This window comes from Sinohyriopsis cumingii, chromosome 2 (assembly GCF_028554795.1).
Source record: "Sinohyriopsis cumingii isolate HCF-2022 chromosome 2, ASM2855479v2, whole genome shotgun sequence".
Lineage (NCBI taxonomy): Eukaryota > Metazoa > Mollusca > Bivalvia > Unionida > Unionidae > Sinohyriopsis > Sinohyriopsis cumingii.
The window spans coordinates 136,430,009-136,453,572 of record NC_142962.1 but is presented as its reverse complement, the minus strand read 5'-3'; the positions used below and the strand labels follow the sequence as shown (position 1 = coordinate 136,453,572).

Sequence of the window (23,564 nt, the reverse complement as noted above, 5' to 3'; positions counted from 1 at the left end):
CGTATATTTGGTTGTTGTTTTCTTCCTCCCGAGTGTGGATAGTATATTTGGGGTTTGTATGCGTTAGCGACCTTGTGTGGATAGTATATTTGGGGTTTGTATGCGTTCGCGTACGTTTGTGTGGATAGTTTATTTGGGGTTTGTATTATCTCCCCTCTGTGTTGATAGTATATTTGGGGTTTGTTTTTTCCTCTTCCCTCTGTATGTGTGTGTGTGTGTGTGTGTGTGTGTGTATGTGTGTGTGCATGTGTGTGTGTGTGAGTTTGTCTGCGCGCGTATGTTGTGTGTGTGTGTGTGTGTGTGTATTGGTCTCTGTTTGTCCCTATAAAATTCACTTTATCCCTATCTGATACACTCTACCTACCTACCTACAGTAGCGCTTATTCAGGTCAGCCACTTGCAACACTGTTGCCATTTATCCCCTAGTGTTCAGTACAGTTACGTCACTGACGCTGGAAATTTTGAGACTATAAATATCGACTTGGGGATTTCCACATTTTGTAGCTATACATATATACTAGAATTCATAAACAGGAACGTCACTCAAGCTGAGGCTATAAAAAGATAGTGGGATTTTCCAAAGGAATAACCGACAAGTTGGAGTATAAATAGATAATGGGATTTCATAGGAATTTCAGCTGATTATAGATACATAGGTATTTATCCACGATCGTCACAGAAGCTGATATTAAAAGTAGTTACTAATTTTATCCATTTTATAGTGTGTGTGTGTGTGTGTGTGTGTGTGTGTGTTCGCGTACGTTGTGTAGATCGTATATTTGGTTTTTTTTTTCTTCCTCCCGAGTGTGGATAGTATGTCTGGGGTTTGTATGCGTTAGCGACCTTGTGTGGATAGTATATTTGGGGTTTGTATGCGTTAGCGACCTTGTGTGGATAGTATATTTGGGGTTTGTATGCGTTCGCGTACGTTTGTGTGGATAGTTTATTTGGGGTTTGTATTATCTCCCCTCTGTGTTGATAGTATATTTGGGGTTTGTTTTTTCCTCTTCCCTCTGTGTGTGTCTGTGTGTGTGCGTGTGTGTGTGTGCGTGTGTGTGTGTGTGAGTGTGTCTGCGCGCGTATGTTGTGTGTGTGTGTGTGTATTGGTCTCTGTTTGTCCCTATAAAACTCACTTTATGCCTATCAGATACACTCTACCTACCTACCTACCTACAGTAGCGCGTATTCAGGTCAGCCACTTGCAACACTGTTGCCATTTATCCCCTAGTGTTCAGTACAGTGACGTCACTGACGCTGGAAATTTTGAGACTATACATATTGACTTGGGGATTTCCACATTTTGTAGCTATACATATATACTAGAATTCATAAACAGGAACGTCACTCAAGCTGAGGCTATAAAAAGATAGTGGGATTTTCCAAAGGAATAACCCACAAGTTGGAGCTATAAATAGATAGTGGATTTCATAGGAATTTCAGCTGATTATAGATACATAGGTATTTATCCACGATCGTCACACAAGTTGATATTGTAAGTAGTTACTAATTTTATCCATTTTAGTCTAAACCATTGTAACTTAACTTTCGGGGATATGTTTATTTTCCTTTAAATTCTGGGACAATTTCGTCATTTTAGCGTTACTTTTAGTCACATCCATTTTGTCGTTGAGCATTTCCTTGATTATAGCTATTTATAGCATCATTACAATTATGCAAATTTTTGAACACCCCAGCAAGATTTCAGGTCTTGGTAATGCTTTATATATAAATCCCACGCTTGTACTAGTGTATGTATGTTTCTGTCTCTGTTGTGTTTGACCCTCTACCATCATTGTCCCTAGACAATCCCACCATGTTCAATTCCCCTTGACGCTATACAGACCCACCATGTTCAATTTCCTTATGTTAAATTCCCCTTGACGCTAGACAGTCCCACGATTTATTCCCATGTTAAATTCCCCTTGTCGCTAGAGTGACCCACGATTTATTCCCATGTTAAATTCCCCTTGTCGCTAGAGTGACCCACGATTTATTCCCATGTTAATTCCCCTTGTCGCTAATCTGACCCACGATTTTTCGCCATGTTAAATTTCCATTGTCGCTAATCTGACCCAGGGGTCTCTGTAATGCTAATTCCCATTGTCGCTAATGTGCCCCACCTTACTACTACTACTTGTTCTGCTATTTCTAGGTCCCCTGACGGTTTGCCTTGCTTCGTACACCATTACATCTCCACCATCTTCGTTATTACAGATTTCATCAGAGCTTTCGTGGGAAACTTCATTTTCTTCCACATATATGTCTCCTTGGCCAATTTCTATCTGATCTTCGTCCTCCTGTCTAAATTCAATTTCTGGGTCGGGACTTTATGCCATTCTCAAGACAATGAACACTAGGGTATCTACTGGTGTTTTGCTCTCCTTTGGGACCTCAAGTAATTATGGGTTTATATTCAGCGCTGTTGATGTTGCCACCACACTTCGAAAAATGTACTTAGGTTCGATCCTGGATGTCACATAGAACTATGACATCCCACTTCTTGACACCATTTGTAACAGATTGGGGGGGGGGTATGGGCTAACTTGTGTAAACGTAATAACAAATTGCAAGAATGCTCAAAGTCAGGACATTTTTATTTTTGACTATGAAATTGTGGTAAGATGCTTAGTACAAGAAATATGACTAAAACATGAATGTATGTGTTTGATTACGTGTAACGTATGCAATACACAAATGTTATAATATGCTGGCCTTCATAACCTTAACATAATCACTCAGCGAGAAATGGACGACCCACGGAGTATTTTGAAAGTTAACCCTAAATTCTTAGTGTGGCGGGAGATAGCTACTTATTTATGTGGCACCATATCACTTTTATATTAAGCTTGACTCAGTAGCATTGAATTGAATTTGTTTGAATTGAATTGATTCCTATTGTTGTACTATATATAATTCCAGTCTAGTTTTGAGAATAAAGAAATTAAAATTTGTAGACTTGTCTTATTTTTATAAGTATCTGTGAGCTTTTTAACGCCATCCAATAAAGTTGGAATTATAGCTACCTCAGTGGTGGAGAGATGTTGATTAAAGCGCTGATGTTGACAGCTATCTACCGAATTTCGAATTTCACTCTTATTTATACCGTTTGGAAAGTAGCCATGTGATGTAAACATAGCCAATCATTGCTTGTCCGGGACGCCGAACAGGTCTGGTGGTGCCGAACAAATACTCAACAACCAGCGACACAAACTGAGGGTTAATATACAATTTAACTATCATCATTTGTCCGTTCACACTGTCATTAGCAAATATATAAACATTACGTATTTTGTCGTGTCCTTCAAACGTCAACGTACTTGAAATCGTAACCAAGACAGTTAAGCTTGGGTGAAGAGTACACAACTACCAATGAACGCTGATAACATTGAAAATATATTGTCCAGCATAAAAACGAAGAATACACCATTAAATATTCAAAACATACTTATTCTAGTATAAAAGAAGGCCAGCATTTACAATCAACAAGTGAAATTTAATTAAAAAAATGTGCACTTGACAAATTTACTGTGTGGAACCGGTCATATGATCTAGTGTCGGCCATCTTGCCTGCAGACGTATTTTCGTGATGTCAGATGTTGGAGTCATAGAGCTTAGTGCTATTCAAATGATGATTTGTCATGGGAATTTAAGGGTGATAAACATATTTCTTGGTGTGACAAATTCATATGAAATAAGATTCCAGAAGATTTTGTGAGTATATAACGATGTGCGAGGTTGAATTTCATGACGCATGTTACCACATGACTGGCAATCACAGTTGACATAAACATGAACTGTTTAATACAGATATCAAGGTAAGTCGCGATCTATACACTTCTGATACATTACACTGTTTAAGTTCATTCTTTCAGCAGTTTATGTGTTCATTGACATGAACAACATGTTAAATTTATGACATAAAAACACCACTCTTCCCATCCATCCTGTCACAGCTTTAGAGCCCCAGGTCTATTACAGTACTATATAATGATCAAAATTTTAGTGAAATCTTACAAAAGTTTTAGTCAGTCTTTTTGTGAAACCTCACACATATTTCAAAAAATTTGAGTGAGACCTCAACATAATTTCAAAGAAAGTTTTGGTCAAAATATTTGTGAAATCTCACCAAACTTTAAAGTGAAATGAAAAATACTTAAGTGATGCCATGTTGGATTAGATTTTGTATGCAAGAAAGAAAATGGCATTGCCCCTTAGGACAAGAAAAACCTAAATCTTATTTGATAATGTCTGTCAAAATAAAATTTATGATCCATTTTAAAAATTACTGTGAATATTTATCATTTATTCCCAATAATGCCTAAAAATCATTAGGCAGTTTAATAGAAATCTGAAGTATATTTTTTTATGGTTTATGCAGAAATTGCTTAAAAAATCCATCAGAAATCAGCCTTGACATTTTCATTATTGGATGGGGTTTCTGCAGGTATATCCATCTAATTAGGCAGAAGTAAAGATTCCGCCTAGTAACAGTAATTTGCGTATTTCGAGCTATATTCCACCCTGAATCTGCCTAAAAGTGATAATAAGGGGAATCTAGGCTAAATAAGCGGAATAAACAGATTCCACCTAGTAGACGGAATAAACAAATTCCACCTAGTAGGCGGAATAAACAAATTCCGCCTAGTAATAGATGGACTAATTTGCATATTTCGGGCTGTATTCCACCCTGAACCCACCTAAAATTTATAATAAGTGGAATCTAGGCTTTAAGTGAAATACGCTTTAAAATTCAACCTGGAATCTGGTTAAAGTCAGGGCGGAAGTTTTCGTTACTCGACATATCTATCCTGTTCATCTCTATATTACTCGATGTATCAGTCCTTTTCATCACCATATTTGCATTGTTTTGTAGGGACACTACTCAACATGTAAATCCTTTTCATCTCTCCTCTATGAAAACGTCCGCCCTGACTTTAACCAGATTCCAGGTGAAATTTTAAAGCGGATTTCACATAAAGCCTAGATTCCACTTATTATAAATTTTAGGTGGATTCAGGGGGGAATATGGCCCGAAATATGCAGATTACTCTGTCTATTATTTATTTATTCCATCTACTAGGCGGAATCTGTTTATTCTGCTTATTTAGCCTAGATTCCCCTTAGTATCACTTTTAGGCAGATTCAGGGTGGAATATAGCTCGAAATATGGAAATTACTGTTACTAGGCGGATTCTTTACTTCAGCCTAATTAGATGGAAATATCTGCAGAAACCCCAGCCAGTAATGAAAACGTCAAGGCGGATTTTTTAAGTACTTTCTGCCTAAACCGTAAAAAATATACTTCAGATTTCTGTTAAACTGCCTAATGATTTTTAGACATTATTGGGAATCAATGATAAATATTCACAGTATTAATTTTATTCCATATGGACAACCTACAGATCTCATGGACTAATTTGCATATTTCATGGGATTTTCCATACGGAGTATGTACGGATTACATAACATTTCCATATGGATACACTGACATCTATAAGAGTGGTTCAGCCATTAGAATTAAAATGTCCATATGGATATTTCTGTAAAAGTATATATGGATTCAATATCCAATCCATGTGGAAAATTTCGTACCGGGGAGATCTATTGAAATCTTGACAGATGTTGGTAACCCAAATCAAGAACAACAACCAAATGAGCAGAATAGATTTTGGAACTACATTAAGTCCTTGCATAGAGACAACTGTGGTGTGGTACCACTCAAGAAACATGGGAAACTATATTCAGAGGCATCTGACAAGGCTAACATCCTGAATCGTCAATACCAGTCAGTCTTCACACAAGAGGATACGAGTGATTTACCAAGGCTACATAGAGATCATTACCCACCAATGTCTGACATCCAAGTTACTGAAGAAGGTGTATACAGCTTGTTGTTTAAAATTAACCCACTTAAGCTACAGGACCAGACATGATTCCAGCAAGGATCCTGAAAGATCTAGCAGAAGATTGTACACTATACTTGCGTTATATTTACCAGAAATGCCTCTCAGCAGGTTATGTCCCTGATGTCTGGAAAACAGCAAACATCAAAAATGGAGAAAGATTCAAGGCCAGCAGTTATAGACCTGTCTCCCTTACATGTATCTGCTGCAAAATGCTTAACACATCATTGTCAGCAACATGATGAAATATCTAGATCACTACAACATTCTAACAGACTGCCAGCATGGTTTATGTGCCAATCGAAGCTGTGAAACACAGCTCATTACCCTAGTGGATGAGCTCGCCAAATCCTTAGACAGAGGGAAGCAGTAGGACCTTGCTATCCATGACTTCAGGAAGGCTTTCAATCGTGTCCCCCATGAAAGACTCCTCAGTAAGTTGGTCCACTATGGCATCAGGGGTAACACCCAGAAATGGATCAGAGATTTCCTATCAGACAGATTGCAGAGAGTTATAGTAGATGGAGCAACATCAGACCTAGCAGCAGTCGTTAGTGGGGTACCTCAAGGGAGTGTTTTTGGTCCTATCCTCTTCCTGATGTTCATCAATGAACTACCTGTGAGCGTTGAATCCAACATTAGACTTTTTGCAGATGACTGTTTAGTCTACTGGGAAATAAATGTCTCGAAGGACTGTGAGATCCTTCAAGAAGACCTGAACCAACTGGCCCTCTGGGAAAGAACTTGGGATATGTCATTCCACCCAGAAAAATGCAGCATCCTAAGAGTTTACAGGAAAAAATCACCAATCTTGTCCGAATATACTCTTAAGGAGCACAAGTTAGCCAGTGAGCACGCAACACAATTTATCAGGGTTGAATTGTCTAGATATCTCTCTTGGAAAAGGTACATAGGCAAGATAGTGACAATAGGGAACAGTAACCTTGCTTTCCTGTGCCACAACCTCCAAATCAACAATGAAGAAGTAAAAAGTGCAGCATATTTCACTCTGGTTCGACCAGGTCTCGAGTATTGCTCAACTGTGTGGAACTCTCATAATAAAAATCTAATAAATAAAATAGAGATGGTTCAGAGGAGAGCTGCTAGATTTGCCACAAATAAATATTGTAACACTAGCAGTGTCAGTGCAATGTTGAACCATCTCCAGTGGGAACCACTCAAATCCAGGCAAACCAAGGCCCAGCTGACCATGATGTACAAGACTGCAAACAACCTAATGGAAATACCTGCGGACAAATACCTGACCGTGGCATATAGTCAAACTAGGGCAAGCCACAGGAAAAAGTTCCAATTAAAGTCAGCATCAACAAATTATTTCAAGTATAGCTTTTTCCCATGTGCAATCAGGACTTGGAACAAATTACCATCAACAATTGCAGAAGCTCCTTGCATGGTATCTCACAAGCAGGAGCTTTCAAAATCACATTCTAATGAACTAGTCAGCTACAAGTTAGACCAAGTGATTCTCAGGGCTATACCGGTTGAGATTCCATATCTCATTGCTGCTATGGTAGCCGGATTGGTCTGGGTATGAAGGGACAAATACATACACTGACACTCCTTTACTTATTTCTGCCTTTCCTATCATTACATGTGTGACTCCGCTATAATGCGCTCCATTATAACGCGAATTCGGATATAATGCGGACGTAGCGTGGCTCCCAAAATTTCATATAGATGTATTTTTCTTGTGCACAAAAAAATATATTAAAATATACGAGAAAAAAAACGTAAAAAGTTGCTTATCATTTTGGGGAACAGATCGCGTATGAATAATACAAGACAATCATGGCTTGGCTCCTGAAATTTTATATGCATTTTTCTCGTACATGAAAAAGTATTTTTTTCTTCTTAACAGTAAGAAGAAGAAAAAAACGCATAAAAATTTTATTCTGGGATCGCGTAGGTCTTTGCCAATGTCGCAAACTTGGATTGTTTTTCCTTATTGGCTGCAAAACATACCATGTGGCTTTTTTATTTATTGACGACATTGGTTTGGATTACAGAAATTCAGAGGCTCCATGAAAGGATTCAAGCCGCAAACTGGATATAAAATGCACTGGAATTTATCTATTGTTACATAAACAAATTCTTTGTCCATACTGACAAACCATCTAAACAGTGCATTGTTATATCATAATCCGCTTATCTTGATATCTAGCATGTGTTCTGTATGATCTGAAATATCCGCTTTTTTGTTGTAGACATTTCTGGTAACGGAGATCAACCGGACGAGGCATTGTCTCGTAATCTATCTTTCATCAGATTTTCGGCCGCTCGCTAGTAATTAATATATTTGCAAAGACTGACATTTGTATGTGGATGGTAAGTAAAATTGCTCTTCTTTTCACTCAGAATTAAATCCTTCAGAAAACTCATGTTTTCTGTAATAATCCCTGTCATCAGAACACCTGCGTATCTATCGTCCGTTGACCCTTTGTTAATTTTCAGACACATGCATGGAAGGCAACATCAGGCTGCTACCACAAATGTAAAAAAAAATTTTGTAAAATATGCAGTAAAGACATTAAAGTGGTGATGTCAAGCATATATGATCTGGAGGAACACTTCAAAACAAAACTGCATGAAAGAAATTTTGAAATGAAGAAGGGAGCATCCATCAAATGCTTCTTTGCTTAGCCAAAACAGGAAGATGATAGTGTTATAAGTAAAATGAATGAAATAAAGTTTCAGAAATGTAATTAATTATGTAAATATGTGTAAAAATACTTTATGTATAGCATTTGCTGTTTTAAAACTTGATCTTATATAACGTGTGAATAAATTTTTTTGTGTAAGATTTGTTTGGTCTTTGTAAGGTTTTTATTGGTCAGGTGTACAGGTTTTCAACTCAAGGGGTTGACACCTATGGAACAGTTATCTGGATCAGTTTGTAAATTTTTACTTGCAGATGCTTGATCCAAGACACAGTCAGGGACTGTGCCTTGGGGCATTTAGAACATCCAATACATAGTCTGGGACTTTGTCTGGGAGCATTTAGAACACCCAATACAGTCAGGAACTTTGCCTGGGAGTATTTAGAACATCCAATACACAGTCAGGGACGTTGCCTGGGAGTATTTAGAGCATTCAATACACTGTCAGGAACATTGCCTGGGAGCATTTAGAATATTCAATACACAGTCAGGGACTTTGCTTTGGAGCATTTAGAACATTCAATACACAGTCAGGGACGTTGCCTGGGAGCATTTAGAACATCTCATTCAGAATATCTTACAATTCAATCATCACTTTATCTCAGATGAATGAAAGTGGCTCTTTAGTACACCAACAAACTGTTTTCAAATTGATCTATTCCTGCATAATCTAATCTATGCCCTCATAAACCAAATTTTGTTCCACCTTTGGGCACATGAATGTGTTCTGATCTAGAATCATCAACATTGAGTCTTAATTGCCAATGATGCAGAATTCTTCATTCCCAAATCACAATCTTGGTTATCATTGCCTCTCATTATTTCTTTGGCAATTAAAAAAGTCCTTCTTGTTTTTTCAGATAGAATTCAATAAAATAGGGATCTTCTATCACATCCACATGTCCATATATACAGATGTTTCAGTTACTGAATAAAGCCTCCATTTTTAATGCAGAAGTTACAGCCAGTTAATAAGATCTTTGAATTAAATTGAAAACTTTAGAAAAAGGCAGCTTTCATCTTTACGGATTCCCTATCCATACTGACAACTTTGCAAATTTTAAATGTGACAACCTTTTCATATCCCAAATCTTACAGAAATAGGATTTACTCGTACAGTGGGGAAGAAAGTATTCTGTACTGTCTGCCTAGTCACATTGGTATTAAGGGTAGTGAAAGGACAGACAAAGCAGCCAATGCTACCCTTCAGTCTACTGTTTCTGAATAAGGATTCGGAATGGTAACTTTAGATATTCTGTAAATCTGCATTGTTCTGTATATAGTCATTTGGCCAAATTTATTGAATGAAGACTCCACAGATAAGCTTTAGGGTACCAAGGTATGATTCAGATTATAGAATGGTATCCTTTTTATAGGGTAAATGGCCAAGAAGAGGTGGTATTGTGCTCATCACATATAGAATATGAATACTTCACTCGACCATTCATTATAAATTACAGTGATGCATACCTGACTTAGCCATTCACAGTGATACATACTTGACTCATTCATTATAAATTAGTGATAAACAGAATTTGGATAAGAGATAATGTACTTGTAAGTCCAAACTTTCAATTTCAGGCTCCATACAATACATTGCAATACACAATGACCGGGGAAGCAGATACAATCAATTACTTTGGTGTTGACAGTGCTGGAAGAATATTTGTGAAGCAGTCTCTTCTGAACAGTGGAAAGAACACATATATTGTAAGATACAGTAACTTTTTCTTCTGATTGCTTAGATTTATATAGTAATTATGTATTACCATCAATTGATTTTAAGATGGATAGTGTTTGTGCTGCAGTCATAAATTGGGGTCTCATTTATCATGGTATTCTGAAAAAAATGACAGTCTATCTTGAAACATGAGCATCTCATGAAAGTCTGTCAATTAAAGCAATTTATGATGCTTGGAATGAAACCAACATGCTGAATGTTGATCTCTTCTGATACCTGAACAGAAAAATCATGACCCAGAAATACATCACTTTTTATTCACTGATGTCCATTCCTATTTGTAGAACTTTCTTTTGATTCATAACTCTATAAATAATGACAACATGTTTATCTGTGATGTTTGCCTAGTCAATTCCATGCACGACTTACTGCCCACAAGTCAATTGCAAACTGCAGCTTGTGGGTCAATGCATTCCACAGACACATCCATTATGTAAATTTGTGTTGCTAAGATCTTGTGACAGTCACAAGAAATCTTTGTTTACACAGATCCTAAATAATTCTCATTTTCTTTGAAATCAATAAAGATTCTTTCCTGATTATTATTTAACATTTTTATTAATTTATTTGTAATTATTTCATTCTAGTTATGCAAGCAAGAAACGTTTTAATTTAATATCGATGGAGAATGTGATAGAGAAAGAGCAGATATTTTCATTCTTTTCTGTATTTTTGGGGCTATTGGCTTGAGGGTACTTAACATATGGATGTCATTACTGAGACTTTTAATGACAAAAAAGCATGGTAAAAAGATGACAAAAAGAGTGAGAAATTGAATGTCATTGTCAAAGAATCAATGAACAACGATTTTTCTTTTGAAACAGTCAGAGCTGTTACACAGTCCACAATTTAAGTACCTATAAAAATGTAATTTTCACAAAACTACACAAATTAATGGCCACAAAAATTAATGAATTATCAGCATTTGATTTTTCCATATAGCATCATGACCAAAGCACTTATTTTCTTGCATTTATTTGAGAGATGATAATTTTACTTAATATCATACAGCAATTTCTAATATGACAATTTTGACCTGAAATTTTAGTTTCACTTTCCTAAGAAAAAATGTAATTTTGGAAAAGCTAATAACCATATATTCTTATTAATTTGTTTTTGCCATGTGAGTGATATTTTACCCACTACATTAATAAATGTTAAACTAGTAGTAAAGTCCAAAATTATTGAAACAGCATAGAATGAGATTCAACCAATGTTTGACCAGTTGATTGGTTTACTGAAGTTGTTTAATTCTTGATCACATTTATTGATAGGAACAGTACTCCTTTTTATTTTTATAAGCTAACTTTTAAAAAGCAAACATGTATTGTATTTAAATTAGACAGTAATATGTGCTTCTTGGTTGTAGGCATTTATTTCCCTACAAGATGGCGGTAATCCACCAAGATCAGCCATTACGCAAGCAAATGTTACTATTACTATCATAAGAAACAATTTTGCACCTGTTATCACCAACACAGTCTTCACGGCCTCTCTGCAGCTGAACCTTGGAGTTGGAACACAGGTTTACACTGTTACAGCCCAGGATCAAGACCCAGCAGTAAGTCACATTGTTAAATATTTATGGGGAATATGCTGGACTAATGCAGAATTACCAGGTTGTTATAAGGACATAGAATAGAAGGTACAGAATAAAAGCTGGGTCACTTCTAATTTATTACATTATATCTATGCAGAAGTAACTGGCAATGCTGGATTAGTGATTGAAAATAGATATCATTATCACTGGTCTTTGCTTTATTTTGACAGTCATCATAATTATGTACCACACTGCATGATTTGTACAGAAGCAACATTTATTAGGGAAAGACCAATCATTAATTTTCCTTTCAAACAATGTTTAAACAAACCATATGGAGAATTTCCAAAATCAAAATTCGGAAAAAAACAAATGAAATTTTAATATGAAAGTTGAATGAAAATTAAGAAAGTTAGTCACACAAGTTTCCTTTATGTGTCAGTGGACATGATTCTGCAAGTCCATCTAGTTTTCATATTTCTCACTCAAATATAATAATAAATGATCATAATAATGATGATTGAATAAAATGCTTAGTCTTTTAGAAAAGTTTTAAGCCTTTTTCAACGTTGACACATAAGGCATAAGAACAGTTTGCATGCAGACATCATGAAACACATGAAAATGTCTAACAAACACTATAAAACAAATTAATTATTAAAGAAAATAATGACATGAAACATATAAATGGCTTCACAAAAATAACCTACAAATCCAAAATGAGTTTACAATAGTTTCAATATAAAAATAATGACAAATAGATGAATGTCAAATTTTATCATGCTGGCAAAAGAAATGTGTCTTAAGAGCACTCTTGAAATAGATCATGGTCTCTTTGAGTCCAGGATGAAAAGCAAGTTCATTCCAAGAAGCTGGGCCCAGATATGCAAATGAATGTTGTCCATAGGGCTTTGATTTTACCTTGGGAATATTAAGAATACAATTGTCAGATGATGAGGACATGCTTCTAGCGGGAGTGTACACATGGGTGTGATCAGATACGTATTTCAGACCAAGGCAGCCAATGGAATGTAACAGAGGGGAAGAGATTTTGTGTTTGATTTCTACTGTGAATAGGTAGCCAGTGGAGTTTAGGAAAAAGTGGGGTGGTATGATGAGCTCTTTGTGCTCTAAGAATTATTCTAGCTGCAGTGTTTTGAACCTTTCAAAGTTTCTGCAAAAATCACAGTGGCAGGCCAGGAAGAAGACTGTTACAATATTAAAGGTCTAGAGAGTAATAATGAACACACAAGGGTTTTTATGGCATCAAACGTGCTGGTGCAGTCAGAGAGAGATATTTAAACTGTAACATCTAGATTTCTAAGTGATTGTCTAAATTTAATGGGAATGTCACTGATATTAATTGATTCTGGTAAATGTTGGGCATGTGAAATTCTTTGTGAGGCAACAAGCATGGATTCTTTTCTATAGTTCATTTGTAGCATATTACACCTCATCTATGACTTATCATCAGAGACAGTTCTCTGTTCTTTTGGATGGTGGACATAACTTATTTGGACAGCTAGATTTATACAGTAGAATGTCATCAGCATACAACTGGTGGGGCACAGGATGGTAATTTATAATACTTGATAGAGGCTGTGTGTATAGGATAAAAAAGAATTGGTCCTAGAACAAAACTCTATAAGACACCAAACAATGACATCTGAGCTGGAATGTTTACCATTTACTGAAACAATTACATTTCTTTCAGTTAGTAATTACAAATCCAGAGGCCCCAGGTGGCCAAGTAGGCTAAAGTGCCCGTTTTTAATGATCAGTGCCATCTTAACCCAGTCTCAGGCTCGACCAATGTGGGTATGTGAGCAAGCTAGCCAGTGTTTCCTTAGAGTCAGTGGTTCTAACTGGAATTTTCTCAGGTTCTTCTTCCATCAGCTATACTGGCCATCATGTATAGCCTATCATGCAATGCACTGAAAAATAGCATTAAACTCAAAACAAACAAAACAAATTTATATTCATATGCTAATTGTTTTTGTCCTGTAATTTCTATATTTATTTCATCATGACTGAATCTATTTTTGCAATTATTAGTTGAAATCTGGTACTTAAAGAGCAACTTTAATAATTTATATTCTAAATAATTACAGTAACATATACCTTATATCAAAAATATTTTGAATAAAAAAATGAGGGGATAATAGATTTTTATCCTTCCAATGCTTTTGAAAATTAGTTCACATAAAATGAAATGTTTCTAGTCCTTTCATTTTTTACATATTAAAAGTCCGATTGAAAATGAGACCATGCACAATCATTTTACATAAATACTTTAAATATAACATATCATCTACATAAAATATTACAGATTGTAATGTAACTGCTAACAAGTTTAAAGAAAAATATTTATTCCCAATTTGTCAGACATGGTTCAGTAATAACCAATCACATTATCACATCCATGAAAGATAATGCAAAAACATAGCATACCACTATGGACCTTGAAAAGAGCCATCATTTTATCTGGTAATTTCTAAATTGGGCTTCATTATGGAGTAAAATTTTAGAACAGGAATAAATCAGTTATCTTATAAATAGTATACATGTTAGTGTGTGTGTGCATGTGTGATTTTGATTTTTTTACATGGCTTTAACAATTTTTCAGTAATATCACTATGATGTCTGCAGTTTGACAGTTTATAGTGGTGTCTAGCACTGGGGCATCATGCCACAGACATGTAGTATGATGTCCCACCCAGTCACATTATCATGACACCAGACTGACCAGTCCTAACACTAACATCCTGGTGAGGCAGCTAGTAGTGCCATTTTTGTCTTTAGTATGACTTGGCCAGGGTTTGAACCCACGACCTCCCATATCCGAGACAGACACTCTAACCACTTAGGCCATCAGAGCAGTCATATTAATGTTTAATAGTATTGACTTTATATGAAATCAATATTATCATAAAATGTTTACCATTTACAGTGTAAAAATATGAATTTTATGTTTCCTGCACAGTTAGTATACTGTATCCTACCAATGCAAATGTGGGAGAGTGATTGAATTGTAAAAGAAAAAGAAAGATGCAAAGAAAAAGTTCATAGAAATAGAAATGACTGTAAGTCATTAGAAAATCCCACTAAACTGTGGTATCCTGTTAACATGAAACTTTGTTATTATTCTTAGTTTATTAACTAGATTACATTTATATCATGAAGTATATTACCTTACTTAAATGGCACTTAATTTGTTTTCAAATAAGGTATTACAATTCAATAGTGGTTTTATTTGTTTTGCTTTTGTTTCCTTTATTCTTTGCAAACTAAATATAACATAATTTTCATTAATACAAATATTCTTTGAAGTACTATAATTTTAATGAATCTCTGTCAAACTTACCTTAGTTATAAATTCATGTGGCTGAGCTGTTAACAAAAGTTGACCGCAATATAATTAGTGAAAATTAATTCACAAAACAAATGGTTTAAGGTTGTTGAGGGTTAGACATTTTTCTCTGAGAGCATCGCAAATTTGATGTTGGGGTCTGTATATAATTGAGTGAGAAATAGTAAACAAATAATACAAATATTTAAAATGGTAAGGAACCAAAATGTCTTCACAAAATATGACATTTTTAGAACTTTTGTTATGCAAACAACTACAAAAATCCTTTAAGAAAGTTTTAAAATACTGTACTGAACTTTAAAAATGTATTGTTGATGTTTAACTTCTGAGTGTAATTTATCTACTGTTGTTTATTCTGTTGCAATCTGCCTCGACATTTCAAATATGTTTCAATAAAATGTGTTTGCACTATTATTATCAGTTTTTTCTGAAAAAAAACAAACAAGATCTTGGCTATGGTAATTTACTCTTGTCAAACTTATAATAATTATACATTCTGCATTTCATTTAATCTCTGGAAGAGTATTGCATGATCCAATATATTAATTTCTCTTTTGCTGTATTCTTTATGATTCTGTTTGCAGATTCCATTTGGAAACATATCGTACTCTATAATTGGCGATAAAAGTAGCAAGGAGTACTTTGCAATCAATCCATGGACTGGTATTATAACCCTCAGTAGAAGTGTAATCAGTCAAAATGGAACCGTTTACAGTGTGAGTGTCTTGCTTTACATGTGGCACTGTTGCATCATTGCATTTGGTTGTCATTTTCATAAAATCGCTCTATAATTCAGTGTCCTATGTAATTAAAACTAGCTGGCAATTCCAGTCAGGAACTACTGTGTTGTGTGTGTATTAATATCTTATTTACAATAATAGCCAGTTTTTAACAGGAATTTTCAGATAAATAAATGATGCACTGTTTAAGGTAAATCAATATCTTACCTTCACAAATACAAGATGTTGGTATTTTACTTACATTGACTATATCCACCTCCTGAGCCAGACAACATAGCTCTTCTCTTAGTCAGCTGCATGGTAGAAAATGAAGCTTGAATCACCTTTAGGGTCTAGTTTTGCTGGGGCATAGACACTTGTTCTGAAATATTTGATTTTTCATCGGATCAAAGCAAATAATTACATATTTTAGTGTTATATAGTCACCCATCTTTTTTTCATCAGTGATTGTTTATATTGGTTTCCTAAAGATGAAATCCTGATTGTGTATACTGTTATTAATACAGCTATCTGTGGTATATGTATTTGTCTTAGGATATTCATTTTTAGATCATTGTTCAAGCTCAAGATGGAGGCATTCCACCGCAAATGGATGTAGCTGTCATTACAGTGTATGTGAAGGATGATCAGCTTTTCTTTACTCAAGCCATCTATACTTCTACTGTACCTGAAGGAATTGCCACTGTATTCATTGTTAATGTGAAAGTAAGTTAGCCATTTTATTTGAAATATAATTTGTCAGGTGCCAATAAACCAGACTCAAAGATATTCTAAACTTGCAATATTGATGCTGTCATGGCATATGCTTGGATTACATATACTGCAAATTTGATGTTGATTAATTTATGGAAGAATCCATTGCATTAATTAAAATTGCAGAAATAAAGCAGTTAATTCATCTTGAGGATTGATAAATGAGAAACAAATATTTTTTTTTATAAAATGCGCATATCAGTCATATCAACATAGAAGTTCTTCTTTTTTCAGAAAAATCCTAACATTATTACATCAAACCTTACCTATCGATTCCTGTTAGAGGAAACATCATCACAGTTCAGAATAAACAACACATCTGGTATAATTACAACTGCCAGGGCCTTGGATTATGAATCAGCAAAGTTTCATGAGTTCATGATTTTAGCAACATATATTACCAGTAATAATACACATATTCAGTCTGCAACTGCAACTGTACTTGTAACTGTCCAGGTATGTAGAAATATTAAGCAAGTACTTAATAGTGAATTTTCAAAAATGATCTTTGTTAATGTATTTCTTCTCTGTCTTTCTATCTACCCATGCACTATCAATTATTAGTAATTTATTTATTTTGTTTATACTTAATGCTTATGTTGCTTTTCTTTTTATTTTGTTCAAATTCATCAATCAAGTGATGACATGGAGCTGTCACTGCCATTACTAAATATTTTAAACTAGTTTTTTGAAGCAATATGGGTTGGAGTATACTGGATGGATATTTTTTATCATTGTATTGCTTACTTTGTTCTCCTTTGTCTCACACACTCTAAGTTAAATATTCACCTTAATCTCCTTTGTTATATGGAAAATTTTATATAAGCACTATTTCTATTCAGGATGAGAATGACAACAGTCCAGTTCTTACATTAAGTACTGATACTTTAAATGTGGCAAAAGATGCTGGCATCAATATGCTCCTAACAGCTGCTACAGCAACAGACAGAGATGCTCCGGTAAGTTTCTTTTTAAACACATCATGCAGATATATATACTTTGTATCTTGCATCAATCTCTTATTTCAACACCTAAAAATCCTTGGGTACAGGCCTTAAAAGAGTGGATCTTAATTTGAGACTTGACTTTCTGTAGAATGTGAAGAAAATATGATCTAAGTACATTTTACACACACATCATATATTTTTGTTGTTGTTGGATTTTCTTCGGGGGCAGGGTGGGAGTGGAGATACAGTAGAAAGCACAATTTTAATACAGAAAATTATCTAGTCTCTGAAGGTGTCCATTTCCACCAATAAAGACAGTGCGTAATTGAAAAGTTGCATTACTTAAGAAATTGTTTCAAGGCTTTTACTGCTGTTAGTTATTTTTATCATATGGTTTAATTAAGAATTGCATGTAAAATTTTCAAACAGAACATCTGGAGAATTGATCAGATAAAGATATGCTTACATAGCTTTTTAATGGTATGTTTTCAGTGCTTATAATGGCTTATAATGATATACTCAAATAACCATTTAAATGTTATGTATATAGTGTTTCTGTTGGCTTATAATCATATACTCAAATAACCATTTTAATGATACATATAGAGTGTTTCTATTGGGTTTCAATGATATGCTTAAACTGACTCTCAGAAGATTTGTTATAGTTTGTTTCCAATGGGTTTAATAATTGGCTAAAATTGGCTCTCAGACTTTATTTTTGTAGTATTTTAAATGGATTTTTAACAATATTTTCAATTAGCCTCTTTAATGACATGTTGATAGTGTTTAAAAGACCAAAATGGTTTGCTTAAATTGTCTCTTTATTGATATACTTAGTGTTTCTAAAGGGTTTTAGTGATTTTATTTAAATAGCCTTTCCAATGACACGTTCATAGTGTTCTAGTGATATGCTTAGTGTTTCTAATGGGTTTTAGTGATTTTATTTAAATAGCCTCTCCAGTGATATGTGTATAGTGTTCTAGTGATATGCTTAGTGTTTCTAATGGGTTTTAGTGATTTTATTTAAATAGCCTCTCCAATGACACGTTTATAGTGTTCTGGTGATATGCTTAGTGTTTCTAATGGGTTTTAGGGGTTTTATTTAAATAGCCTCTCCAATGATACATTTATAGTGTTCTAGTGATATGCTTACAAAGTATTCAAAGTTAAATAATTATAGTGATTTCTAAATAACAGACACAGAAAGGTGTATAAAGTGGTGTGGTTTTTAAATAGTTTAAAATAATATGTTTGTAAAGGTTATTATATGCCTTTTTGAAAATATTTCTTGAATCATGACACATGACAAAATTTAGCAGAATCGAAAAAAATACCAAAATCTATTCATTCTAGACTAAATGGAAAAGTTGTTGCAATGCACATTCATTCACAATATGACTCTAAATTTCAATTTGAAGTAGACCGAAACGCCATTTTCTTTCGAAAGTTATGCCTAGCGCATGACTAAGTTCAAATTTATCTGGGCGGAGTTATGCACGCATTAATGACGTTTTTGTTGTGTACTGATCTGCACTTCTGTATTTAGCTTGGAATACGGCATACATTCTGTTACTTTGTCTCTTGTAGTGTATTTTTGTTTATATAATTAAGTGTAAGGTAGAATATGAAAATATAATAACAAGGATACTACGCTTGTATGGGAAAATATGAACTCGTTTTGTCGGATGGATAAATTGCTATCCCAAGGTCGTGCAGTATTTCCATCCGAAAAAACTCATTCATATTTTCCCATACAAATGCAGTAACCTATAAATATTATACAAAAATGATACCCTAAATCAGTCATTTCTTGTAATTTGAACAAACATACGAATATAGACAATCCAAGTGTATTTTGAACAAACGAAAGTTTATAGAGAACAATATAACACTAGTGAATCAAATCCAAGTTGGTGAATGACTACAAATGCTTGAGAACAACTCCAAAGGCATGTATTCATTAGCGTCCCAGAATAAGGCCAAAAGTAATAGCCAAAATGAAGACAAAATGATATTTGAATATAGACATTTGACACCAATTTCTGTCAGAATTAAGTGTTCAATATCCATAATTACAATTCATCTTTGCTCAAACAAATCAAAATTATTCATGATCCATCTAGAGAATGTAAATAAATTCACAGATCTTAATACAAATTTAAATGTTTCTGCATTTGCAAGTATATACCCATATTTCTTTCGGATGTTTACAAGCATGATGAAAAATGTATAGTGAGCACCGGTGATATAGAGGATGAAAGATTCGGTGGTAATTTTCAATACCCAGTTGGATCTATATTAACAAGACAAGGTTTAACAATTTTGGTTACAGATATTGCGAACCTGTCACTCCATTAGCATAATGCCCACACCCATTAGTAAATTAGATGTTTTATGTCAAGAGCATGATTATTGTTGTAGTATTAGTACTTCTAAATCCCGATGTGATAACATAATGCATAATGAGTTATACAGTCATAATAGTATAGAAGTGTACCACACGTGATGATGGAAAAATGTGTTTATAAACGTTTCAATAGAACTCTTCAAAGCATAATGTGGAAATATTTCACAGGAAACAACACGAACAATATGTACATGCTTTTCCAGAAATAATAAATAAATATAGCAATACGAGGCACAATAAAATTAATTTAACACTGTTGAGGGTAAAAAACATAAAAATGAGCAAATGTGTTTTATGAATCTACTTAGTGATTGTCAATTTAAAGGAAAACTTCGAAAGCATAAAACAGGAATTAAAGGAAGAAGACACTAAATTAGGTAATACAAAATTAAACAGAAGAATTTTTCGAAAACTTATAATTAGATGTACAAATTCGGCTATTTATGAAATAAAATTTTTAAATAGTGAAGAAATTGATGGAACATTCTATGCGTCTATATTCAGTTATGAAATAACAGTTTTAATAGGTGAACAAAATTATGGAATGGTCTATGAGTCTGAATAAAAACAGAACCTGAGATATTTATGACTGAAAAAAGATCAGAATGTGATTACAAAAAGAAACAAGTGGTTTTTAAGTTAAATGTGCATTGCCCACATTCTTTTTATGGATACACTTTAGATATTATAAGAATGGACTGTTTATTTTTATCATGTTGATATGATGTTTACTTTAATATTGATATTACATTAATATATGTGTTATTATCTTATGAACTAAAACAGGTTTTTACTGATTTCATACACCCAAAATATGTTTTGTCACCTGTTGTGTGCATTTTATTTCTTTTTTCGTCTTCTCTAAATGAATGTTTTTGTACAGATTGTGTGTTACCTGCTTCTTTACAACAACATCAGTGACAACTTTAAATTTTTAATTTTAGTATTATTTAAAAACATTAATAAATACATATTTATTTTCAAACCTATTAAACGCATGTATTATTATTTATCGCATGCAGTGCATGCCCAGCCATTTAACAGCGTCATCAGCAAGGTGCAGCGACTGCAATCCACCAGGGAACCTTATCATTGGACAGTTTTTCACAATATGTGACATGACAATTTCACAGTTGGCTTCATATTTTAATTTACCATCAACATTGCAGCTATCTGTACTCCTCATATAATGGTCATTTGGATATATATATATATATATATATATATATATATATATATATATATATATATATATATATTGTTTCAGATCTGATCTTTATACAAATCTTCAGTAAATAATCTATAATTATGTATGTGTACAGCAAGTTCTTCTTACCATATTTGTTCCTTAAATGATTATAATAAAAATCACACATCAACCATTTTGATAAATCCAATACTGTACTCCCTATGTAAACTTGTTTAATATTTTTGCTTTGTCATATTGATACCAACATGTTCTTTACTGAGCTGGCTGATGGTTCAGCAAACAATTTTCTTATTCTTTTTCTTCAGAATGACGTAATTTTATATCTGCACGATTTCTAACATTTCCCATCACTTTCACCAAAACAACATTATTCATTAGCGTTAACAAATGTGATTCATAATCAATATAGTGCTGCTTCCTTTGCCCTTTCAAGTATATGTTAATATTAATAAGTGATTTTTCCCCATGGTTGTCTGTGCAATTGTAAGATCCTATAAACTCTTGTAATTTTTAACCTTAACTTACTATGTAGTTTGAGTGTTCTATGGTGGGCAGTATATTTACCTTTTCTCTTTAAGTTTTATTAATAATTCTCATTTTGCTAAGTAGTTTTCATATTTTCATCCTAGTTTTGATGTTCATATAACCAGTCATATTTTATTGTAATGTATTCTGGAACTGTTGGATAATCGCTGTTAGTATGGTATAACTCTTCTGGATAATCAAAGTCAACCTCAACAATATAATGTAGAATTATTATCTTAAATGTTCTTGACATGGAAGTGGTTGAATCATAGTCCAAGACTATAGCATGATTATCTCATTTACTACATTTATACATGAATTGTATTTTTTATTTTTGGACATACTTGTTTATAAGATGAACCCCTGTGAGGTGTATATTTTGGTATTTACATTTATATATGAAATATTTGAAAGTTGTGAGTCAGATCCTGACTGGTGAAATTCTGCATTTGAAGTGAAAGAACTATATCTTAAAGAAAATACTTTAATTCTGTAGCTTTTATCCAGAATAGTGGTCATTTTTGTAGACATGTACACCTCACATTCATGACTACTACCTTTCTGAAAGTTGCTTATAAGAATAGTATGTTTGTGGGCCACACGTTTTTAATTTGTTTCGCAGTACACTGTATATTTTAATGCAGCTTTATATATAAGTCTCTATGAATACTTCTTGAACCTACTGCATATTGAATTTTATGATTGTTCTTCATAATTAGCACCAAATTTATTCTTTAATTGGCCTTTGAATACTGGCCTCTTTATTCTTCCTCATTAGTTCATGGTTGCTGTTCTTCATATACTTTTGGTTTTTCAGGTTGTATTATTGATTTAATACCTTCAGTATATTCATCAAAAGCGTGTATTTTTCTTATCAATTGTTGATTGTTATTTGCTTGTACATGATTTGGGTATTGGCTTCTGTATTGTTTTCTTAGCTTAAGTTCCCTTCCTGGCTACTTTAACTGCCCCTTTTGATACCTTTGTTTGTTGCACTTTTCATCTTCAAACCTTCTTATTCATCAGTATAGTCCAAAGTTGTTAATGACGGCTTGTTCACATAAGGGTTTTGGAGCTCTTTGAGAATCCCTTGCCATGAATTATTACACTTTGTTGACTTTTTAGAAGGCTGATGTTCAGCAATAGCTAATTGTTTGACAAGTGCCATTTTTGTTTTTGGTTTCCTTTTTATTTTTGGTTCAATGTTTGGCTAACTCTTTATGCATTTTTCCTTCTTGGATGCTTTTTAAATAAATGTTTTGAGGCCCTTTTAAGAGCTCTTTCCAAAGAATTTTTTAATTTGCTGATTTTAGCTGGATATTTTCAGAGTTGGCTACTTATGTAGTAAACACCACCTTAGGTGTTTTCCTCATTGGCTACCATTTTAGGTTCCATTTTAATTTGTGATGTAACTGAAATACCCAGACATTTACTCATAACTTAGCTGTCTCTTTTGCAGTCATCATAAGCTCTTTGCTGGTGGTACAATCAATACATTCAATCACTTTTCCCACTTCTTCATTTGGGTTTCAGTTCTTTTACACTTCTTTTGTCAATGCATATTATTTTTCTTTAAGCCTTTTTTAACAATTATTTTCCAATTATATTCTGTTACTATATTTTCCTATGTACCTTTTATATGCAAGTGTTAAAACTAAAAGTTCATTTTTTTGTTTTTTGTGGCAACTTGTATCATTTTCATTCTTGATATCATATCACCAGACGTTTTTAAATAGCTGTTCCATAAGAG

General features: G+C 33.8%; 1 protein-coding gene across 2 annotated transcripts in view; it reads left to right on the top strand.

The window, feature by feature from the left end:
- The window catches only part of LOC149805906 (cadherin-99C-like), a 148,808-nt gene that overhangs the window by 95,625 nt on the left and 29,619 nt on the right, over positions 1 to 23,564 (top strand). For both annotated transcript variants that reach the window (XM_089950670.1, XM_089950669.1), the window contains exons 23-28: positions 10,163 to 10,291; positions 11,692 to 11,883; positions 15,817 to 15,948; positions 16,522 to 16,677; positions 16,960 to 17,181; positions 17,568 to 17,684. In XM_089950670.1, the coding sequence (XP_089806796.1) occupies positions 10,163 to 10,291; positions 11,692 to 11,883; positions 15,817 to 15,948; positions 16,522 to 16,677; positions 16,960 to 17,181; positions 17,568 to 17,684 (948 nt within the window). The remainder of the gene's footprint in view (positions 1 to 10,162; positions 10,292 to 11,691; positions 11,884 to 15,816; positions 15,949 to 16,521; positions 16,678 to 16,959; positions 17,182 to 17,567; positions 17,685 to 23,564) is intronic.